Consider the following 9336-nt stretch of genomic DNA (forward strand, 5'->3'; position numbering starts at 1 on the left):
TAGAACCAAATACTTTTAGACTTTTACTCAAGTATTATTTTACTGTTTGTCTTTATCTTTTACTTGAGTAGTTTTCTATTAAGGTATCAATATTTTTACTCAAGTATCAGAATTGGGTACCTTTTCCACACCTCAAAATATGTTGAGGAGTTATTTGGGTTTACTCCCAGGTAACGTGTCGGCTCTTGACTGTAGATGAATTCTTTTTAGTAGCCAATCCATTCATGAGCTCATCAGGCGGTAGTGGCTTCAGGTCCGTGTTATCCAATCAGAGGTCGATATGGCAGTGTGGCGCACCCTACTGAGACGTTATTGGCTGTACGTTTACACGCATTTATTATTTGGGCGGAGCTGTTGTTATTATAGAACCTTTTATTCGTTATGTCGTAAACATCTGGGCCAAGAGTTTTCCCATAGGTCCTAGAAGTTGGTGAGTAGCCTACGAAATTATCTTTAAGACAGACCTATTAAAATGCAATGTCTGCTTATAATGTTTATGTAATTTTTCCGTCTATGATCCTCGACATTATGCATGGGCTATTGTCCATATGAGTTATGGCTTTTTCTGGAGGTGCGTTATGGCTGCGTTAGGCAATTCGTTATCAATTGTTTTGTGGTAGCCTTTATCGATTGTCTATTTATTCATTCAATCCGTTGTCGTGCGGAATTATTGACAATACAATTTCAGGGTCTTGCGGATATTTATTCAATAATCGGGTATATAAACAGCTGACGCTTGTTGTAGGCCCATCAGTCATTTTAAGTAACGTTAAAAGGGTGGAGAATGAAGTCTATGCTTTTTATGAAACCAATACTTCAATCAGTCTTGTACACAACATTATTTGAGTGGTCTATGTGAATGTGTGACAGCTGTCACTCAGCCAAAAGTGTCCTTGTCAACCAGTACAACTGTTGTTCCCCTCAGCATTATCGTTGTATCTGTATGTTGGATTTGGTCCAAAAACGTGTCAGCTGACATAACCTATGCACTGAGACCTGCTATTATCCCTGTGGGTCTGCTTTTCTATTCCAGACGCTGTTTGTGGAGTGTTTTCTGTGGATTGTTACAGTACATGTGTAGGGCCTCTGATTTATGGTATAATAATATGACATAATATATGCCATTTAGCAGACACTTTTAACCAAAGCGACTTAGTAATGCATGCATACATGTTTATGTTAATGGAGGGGATGAGCACCATTATTAAGGGGTAGTTTAATAATGGAGGTGGGAAAGTTTGTTTGGTTCTATGGTGTCTTTGAGCCCATGTAGTAATCATATACCATAGGCGGTTATGGTCTTATTAAAGTGTACGTAAATATTTTTCCAATGTGTTTGATATGATTGAACACTTGCATTAGATTTGCTAACATACACAATTGTGTTATGCTAAAACCTCTCATTGTAGAATTATCATGCTCAAGTCTATTCACAAACCATGCATCATGTACAGCACCATCACAGAGTGTGTTATGTCAGGTTCTCAAGGACACCAGATGTCCTTTGATTTCCCACATTACCTTATAAGGTACAGTAGGCCTGTTATGTCCTGGTCACTACCATGACTCTCTACTCTCTCTCAGTTTCCCTAGAGATGTCTTCTGCAGTGGCCATGGAGGCCACCCGGAGGCGCCAGAGGCTCAGCTCTAACGGGGGGGCGTCTGAGACGACAGAGGAACCTGCAGGGCAGTGGGGAAGAGCATGGTAAGATGAAGGTGACCTGCTGTAGGCCTATAGTCATTAATCCTCTACTCAGATAACTGGGTTCACGTGTAACTGGTTTCACTCTCTGTTGGTTCAGGACTGATTTATGATACGATATACTTAAAGCTGCCGTCCTTAATGGTGAAACTGCCACATCCGTTTGCGATATCACGACAACAACGTAGTTAAAGCAAGCAACATCGTTGCGCGCACGGTAGAGCAGTAGCATATGTACTGAGATTCGTTTTACACTCCCCATCTCTGCTTTGTAAACAAAAACAGAAACTGCCATGGGGCGGAGAGCGGCGCTGTTTCCCCAATTGCGGATTCCATCTTTAATGTCCATTTTATATGGAAATTCATTTTTGTCAAGTCAGCATACAACTACACAATACAGAAAACACTGGAAAGTTCATAGTTAATGCACACATATTCACTGTCCCTGTGGCCTACTGTCTGACCATCGGGCCTACATCTGTCCCATGTCCCGCTGTTCAGCAGCCTGATGGCTGTCGGAATTACATTTGTCCTGCTCCTATTCTTGCTGAACAGTGGGACCTTCTATTTCTTTGGGGAGGGCAGCATCTCAAAACATTGGGCAAGATTGTGTGTGGGAACCTGCTTAATCTTCAGTCAACAAAGGTAGTATGGAAAGGAAGTAAAGTATTTGACTGCGGAAAATGAACGACCAGTTTGAATCAGTTCACAAGCTTCCCGACAATCCACGCGTCATCTTTCCATTATATGTCTATTCCAGTTGTCATTGGGTTATGCGTCGCTGCCACTGAAATAAGTTGAAAAGTGGCATACATGTTTTTGCCGTTGTAGCCCTTATACAAAGCTCAGGTTAGCGAATGGATTCACAACAGAATTATTTTTTTTTTAAAAAGGAAAAACTAGGCTCTCAAGATTTATGTTGTTCATGTGGTTGATTTGTGCTGCACATGGACAGCACAGGAGGCTGGTGGCACCTTCATTGGGGTGGATGGGCTCATGGTAATGGCTGGAGGAGAATAAGTAGAATGGTGTCAAATACACCATACACAAAACACATGGAAACCATGTGTTTGGTGTATTTGACACCGTTCTACTTATTCTACTACCATTGTATTTGCTCCGTTTCAGCCATTATTATGAGCCGTTCCTCCCCTCAACAGTCTCCACTGATGGACAGTCACTACATGGACAGACAGTCACTAAAATGTTGGCCTATATCATTATTGTCATATAATCAGTGTTATTCAAATGAGCCTGTAAGATAAACCAGTCATGCTTATCTTTTAAAGTGAACTCTAGCAAAGTTGGCAGAACACCACAAGGCAAAGTCCTCGGCCCATAGAGTTTATGTTAGATTAGATCTACAGCCTAATAATAACAACTCTCGAATAAATTAGAGTATCAAGTGTTTTTTTTTAAGGAAAAATGTAAGGAATTATTAATTATTATAAATGCTCCAATGATTATGCATTTGCACCATTACAACTCTGTATGTTGTTTCCTCCATCTCCTCCACACCTACCACTCTATTAGGGAGGTGGACTGGTTCTCTCTGAGCGCTGTGATCCTGCTGCTGTGCACAGCTCCCTTCCTGGTATTCTTCTTCGTCATGGTGTGTGACCAGTACCAGTGCTCGGTCAGCCAGCCCCTGGTGGAGCTCTACAGTGGAGAGGCCACCCTGCGCTCCATCTGGGACAAGGCCCCCTCCTTCACCTGGACCGCTGCTCAGATCTATACCGTCTGGGTCTCCTTCCAGGTAGGGCCAGAGAAGAGCGGGACATAGGTTGCGTTTACACAGATAGCCCAATTCTTTTGCCCGATTATTGGTCTTTTGACCAATCAGAACAGATATTTTGTGAATAATTGGGCAAATTGCATTTTATTATGGTTTATAGCATCAGAATATTTCACAGATGGGAGTGTGGAATGACACTGTTTCTCCATCAGGTGGTGCTCTACATGTGTGTTCCTGATGTCACTCATAAGTTCCTGCCTGGCTATGCAGGTGGGGTTCAGGACGGAGCTCGCACCCCAGCAGGTAAGGCACCTGAGAAGGAAAAAGTTGTTTTTGGAGATTTCTAGCATGAAGGATTGGTTTCTATTAATATTTACAGATATTGTACGCGCACAATACTGTTAAGTGTAGTTGTCTGCAAACCCTTGGCTCTGTTCCACCCAGGAGAACGACTGCCCCCTCTCATTGAAGCCACGGATCGCGGTACTGCAGGCATGGTTTGCAGAGAACAGGATCCCCATTATAGTGAATAAAAATATTTAAAAAATTGAAGACCGTTATGGTAACAATAATTGCTTCTAATACACTTGATGTATGTCCTTGAGCCGATTCTTTTTAAATCACACACAGACAAAGTTATAAGGGTAATTTAGTTGCTAACGGCAGTCTGCAGTACCCCGGTCGGCCTTCAACTTGAGTTACTCAATGAGAGGGAGCAGCGCTGAGATGGCCTGCAACGTCACTTCCTGGAGTAGCTCAAACTGTGCATGTCGTATTCATGAGACGCCATCTTAAACGACTGAATTTGGCTTCAATGCGTTGTTGAGTGTTCACATAGGAATGAATGGTGTCACGTGACCGATGGCTTTCTCCATATGCAGTCATTGTTTCACCCCCCATTGTTTGTTCTCTCCTAGGCCTCATAAACAAGTATGAGATCAACGGTTTACAGTCGTGGCTGATCACCCATGCCCTGTGGTATGCCAACGCTCAATACTTCCACTGGTTTTCCCCCACCATAATCTTCGACAACTGGATCCCACTGCTGTGGTGCACCAACATACTGGGCTATGCTGTGTCCACCTTTGCCTTTGTCAAGGCCTACCTCTTCCCCACCAATGCAGAGGACTGGTGAGGATTACATGCGTCCAATAGTATGTTAGGATATTCAAACTTGTCACTTGCATCCAATAATATGTAATATTTCATAAAACTTGGCACTTTGGGCATAGTTAATCTGAATTGCCTTTGTCATTTTCCAGCAAATTCACAGGCAACGTCTTTTATAACTACATGATGGGCATTGAGTTCAATCCCCGCATCGGCAAATGGTTCGACTTCAAGCTCTTCTTCAACGGGAGACCTGGTATTGTTGCCTGGACTCTAATCAACCTCTCCTATGCAGCCAAACAGCAGGAGCTCTATGGCTATGTGACCAACTCTATGATCCTGGTTAACGTGCTGCAGGTGAGACACTCCTCTCCCTTTACCACTAGATGGCAGTGGTAAACTAGACCTTAGAGTGGTAGCTTTGACTGAACCAGTTTAGGCAAGCTTGGCCTCCAGTGAATGGCTACTGATGTAATAACTACCCCTCCCAGGCAATCTATGTTCTCGACTTCTTCTGGAATGAGGCATGGTACCTGAAGACGATTGACATCTGCCATGACCACTTTGGCTGGTACCTGGGCTGGGGAGACTGTGTGTGGCTGCCCTTCCTCTATACGCTGCAGGTAAGTCACATCATCATAAAAAAAAACTAGTCCGACACCCAACACAGAAGCCACTGCAAAAAATATGAATAAGTAATGGAAATTATAGATGCATCGACGTGCTTCTATCATACTGGCTGAGTTAAATATGGCTGTTATGCAGTCTTTCTTGTTTTCTATTCAACAGTCATGACATCATACTGTATGTTTGGCATCATGTCTCTTTCTACAGGGCCTGTACCTGGTGTATAACCCAGTCCAGCTTTCCACAGCCCATGCTGCTGCTGTCCTCCTGTTGGGTCTGGTGGGTTACTACGTCTTCCGCTCTACCAACCACCAGAAGGACCTGTTCCGCCGTACCGAGGGGAAGTGCTCCATCTGGGGCAAGAAGCCCACCTTCATTGAGTGTGCCTACCGCTCGGGTGACGGCGGCCTGCACCACAGCAAGCTCATGACCTCCGGCTTCTGGGGCGTGGCACGCCACCTCAACTACACGGGCGACCTGATGGGCTCGCTGGCCTACTGTGCAGCCTGCGGCTTCGGTCACATTCATCCCTACTTCTACATCGTCTACATGACCATCCTGCTGGTGCACCGCTGTGTGAGAGACGAGCATCGCTGCAGCAGCAAGTACGGCAAAGACTGGAAGCGCTACACGGATGCAGTTCCCTATCGACTGCTGCCTGGGATCTTCTAGAGTCGAGACAGAGGTTGAAGGAATCCCTGCATCCTGAAAGAAGTTTAACAGAAGAAGGAGATGTGTGTTAAATGGACTGTTCACATTCCATGGGAAAGATGTTGATGACATTTTGAGCAAAGTGTGTGCGTGAGCGTGTGTGCGCGTGTGTGTGTGTGTGCGTGCGCAGTGGTGTCTTTGGATGTCAATGTGTGTTTCCATGTTTCTCTGTCCGAAAATACATAGTACTCAGAGTGAGATCTTCACTTGTAGTCAGAAGACTGCCAGCATTGTGCTCTAAGAAGGATACCTCAGCTACTCTCAGAACTGCTCTCACCGGTGCCTAGGAGCATTTCTCATTAAATGTTGGTACTATGGTACATATCTATGTTCTATGGTACATAGATGCTATGAGAAACTCTGCAAAATGGATTTCTAATTCAAATCTGTATTTAAGTGTACTGTAGTCTAGCAACGTGAACATCACACAACCATACAGTAGCACTTAGTTGGCGTTGGTAAAGTAACTACAGCTACAAGTGAGCAATAATCTAGATATCTTTTGACAATGCACTGTCGATGGCAAATGTTTCTTCTACTTAGGGGTCAGCCCAGCATTACATGAAATGCTAGCAGCAGACTGGTATATTATGTTCAAGAAGCAGCTACAACTATACAATGATTGTTCCTGCTAAAATTCATTTTTCTTTATTTCTGTCAATATATTTGAGGTACCCCGTACCTGTTATTTTAAAGTTTTATGCTAATAGTGCTTTTACTTTATCTAACAGTCTTTTTGACATTTGATTTTAGTTTTTTGCCTTTTTTTTTTTTTACCTCATCTGCCTTTCCTCAAGTGATAACTTAGAAAAGTAAATAAACCTAACATGGTGAATATATTTCTGATTTCTTTTCTTTTTTTGTACGTGTTTGTGCATTGTGTGTGTGAGTGGAGGAAATGACAATGACAGAGGTGTCATTGCAACATCACAGAGTTGTTCCTGTGGAAGGCCACCGCTTCCTCCTGCTGTGACTGAAGAGGTTGATAAGGCCTCCTGTCTCACGCTGGCCTGCCTGACCCCTTCTGATCATCACAGCTGCCAGGAAAAGAGTTAAACAAACACATATGGTTGGAGCTGGATGTGAGGCTGATGTTAGGCTCTGACAGACAAGAGGAGGGCGAATGTGGAAGTGGTGGCTGGTGGAAAGACCCCTGGAGTGGGTATAACAGTGATCACTCACTGGTAAGGGTGGTGGTTGTACTAACGTCAAGAGTACACCCTTCACTTCCATTTACTATTTTCTTCCTCTATTCTCTGTTCTTATGTCTCCCTAATCCTCATCTTTCTATCCCTCTTTCTCACTTTAATTTAAAGTCACCTCAAATCTGACATTCAGCAGCAGGGGGCAGTAGAACCCAGGTTGTGAAAAAAACTAGCGTAAATAAAACAATCCAAGAGAGTTTATCCTCCAAGAGAAAATATGTGTAATGTCAATAAAAACTAACTATTTCCTGAAGAAAATGTGGTGTGCTTGCTAGCTTGTTTTAAAGTATTTATGGTTTTGAAAATATTTATGTTTTAATGTTTTTAGCTGAAATAGTTAAAGAGCGGTAGCATTTAAAATGTTTACCACTGTGTTCTTAATTTTTCCATTAACTCCATGAAGTGTTATGCTAATTGATGCTAATTACCACTGTTTATAGTTTAGAAAGTTCTTAAGAATGTGAAGTTAGGATAGCCTGAACATGAGAACGGTTCAAGAGTTACTTTAGGAGAGTTAATATATGCTTATTTATATAGTTATAGTTGATACCATTTTTTAAGAATTGGAAGTTAGGAGAGCCTGAACATGTGAACGTTGGTTTGGTGTCCCTAGCTTGAATGGTTCAAGAGTTACAGTTGGTGAGGTAATTTATGCTAATGTATTCAAATGTATAGTTACAGTTGATAAAGTTCTTAAGCATTGGAAGTTAGGAGCGCCTGAACATGTGAGAGTTGGTTTAGTGTCCCTAGCTTGAACGTTTCAAGAGTAACTGTTGGTGAATTATTTTATGCACATTTATGTAAATGTATATAGTTATAGTTGATAAAGATCTTAAAGAATTTGAAGTTAGAATATGCCTGAACATAGAGAATTATTTATTTATTTACCATTCAAGTCTGAGGCCCTTTTTCCCCCATTGAAATGTATTGGTAGCTCATTTAAATATTGTTATAGTTCAAAAAGTATAAATGCTATCAAAAATAATTTCTCAAGCAATCTAAGTTGGGGCCGTCTGTACGTTTTGAAGTTGGTTTTCGTGTTCACGGAGTAAATCACTTAAGCCTTAGAGTGGGCTAAAGAAATCAAATAATTAGAATATGAGTATGTAAGAAATCTAGAGTTGTGCTTTGCCTTCAGCAAGCACACCAAATGATGAATACATCATCAACATGAACATTAAAGACAACACAAAAGAACCAAATGATTCACCCAGACACACATATCTTTACTCGTTATTCACACAGACTTAGACAAATAAACATCGTGCGCTCTTCTACTCCCTCTTCAGTCGTTCACATACACACATACTCAATCACCTCTCCCATCCCTTTTCACACCGACACAAATAAACAAACACTGCACCCTAATGTCCTATTCACAGAAACACAACTACACAACTACTCCCAATCGTGAAACTACACACCATACATAGACATTCACACACCAGTGACCAATGATGATAACCAAGGGGGAGAGGGGGGTATTTCTCATTCGAATAAATGGTCCATTACATAATGTAAGCACTTGCCCAGAGACTGCACCACACCACTGATAAGATGCTTTACAAGGACAATAATGGACAGTTAAGGTAATGGAATATGCATCGATTTCCCCTGTCTTTATTCAGAGTTAATGCAATGTACAGCATATTCATTACATTGCCTTAGATAGAACAGAATTGCTCTTCTTTTTTAAACGAATGCCAGTTAGAGGATGACTGAACTGAAGAAGAAGAGATAAAGCCACGACACCAGATTGAATATGACATTATTACTAATGTCCTAGTATATATTATCGATTCTCATTATTACTAATGTCCTAGTATATATTATCGATTCTCATTATTACTAATGTCCTAGTATATATTATCGATTCTCATTATTACTAATGTCCTAGTATATATTATCGATTCTCATTATTACTAATGTCCTGGTATATATTATTGATTCTCATTATTACTAATGTCCTGGTATATATTATTGATTCTCATTATTACTAATGGCCTAGTATATATTATCGATTCTCATTATTACTAATGTCCTAGTATATATTTTTGATTCTCATTATTACTAATGTCCTAGTATATATTATTGATTCTCATTATTACTAATGTCCTAGTATATATTATCGATTCTCATTATTACTAATGTCCTAGTATATATTATTGATTCTCATTATTACTAATGTCCTAGTATATATTATCGATTCTCATTATTACTAATGTCCTAGTATATATTATCGATTC

At 41.1% G+C, this 9336-nt stretch overlaps 1 protein-coding gene across 1 annotated transcript; it reads left to right on the plus strand.

The window, feature by feature from the left end:
- The first annotated feature begins 346 nt into the window (after positions 1-346).
- On the plus strand, positions 347-5963 carry LOC120046040 (7-dehydrocholesterol reductase-like). The gene is made up of 8 exons (XM_038990951.1): positions 347-430; positions 1585-1705; positions 3236-3458; positions 3650-3740; positions 4355-4568; positions 4700-4904; positions 5039-5170; positions 5382-5963. The coding sequence occupies exons 2-8, from the start codon at positions 1596-1598 to the stop codon at positions 5844-5846; spliced, it is 1440 nt and encodes a 479-aa protein (XP_038846879.1). The 5' UTR covers positions 347-430; positions 1585-1595; the 3' UTR covers positions 5847-5963.
- The last annotated feature ends 3373 nt before the right edge of the window (positions 5964-9336 follow it).

Source organism: Salvelinus namaycush, chromosome 1 (genome assembly GCF_016432855.1).
Source record: "Salvelinus namaycush isolate Seneca chromosome 1, SaNama_1.0, whole genome shotgun sequence".
NCBI lineage: Eukaryota > Metazoa > Chordata > Actinopteri > Salmoniformes > Salmonidae > Salvelinus > Salvelinus namaycush.

What these genes read in the sequence shown, in the direction of transcription:
- LOC120046040 (XM_038990951.1), top strand. Translation starts at nt 1,596, where the DNA reads ATGTCTTCTGCAGTGGCCATGGAGGCCACCCGGAGGCGCCAGAGGCTC. An exon ending in CCCACCAATGCAGAGGACTG is followed by an intron (nt 4,569 to 4,699) that starts GTGAGGATTACA and finishes GTCATTTTCCAG; the next exon opens with CAAATTCACAGGCAACGTCT. An exon ending in TCCTGGTTAACGTGCTGCAG is followed by an intron (nt 4,905 to 5,038) that starts GTGAGACACTCC and finishes TACCCCTCCCAG; the next exon opens with GCAATCTATGTTCTCGACTT.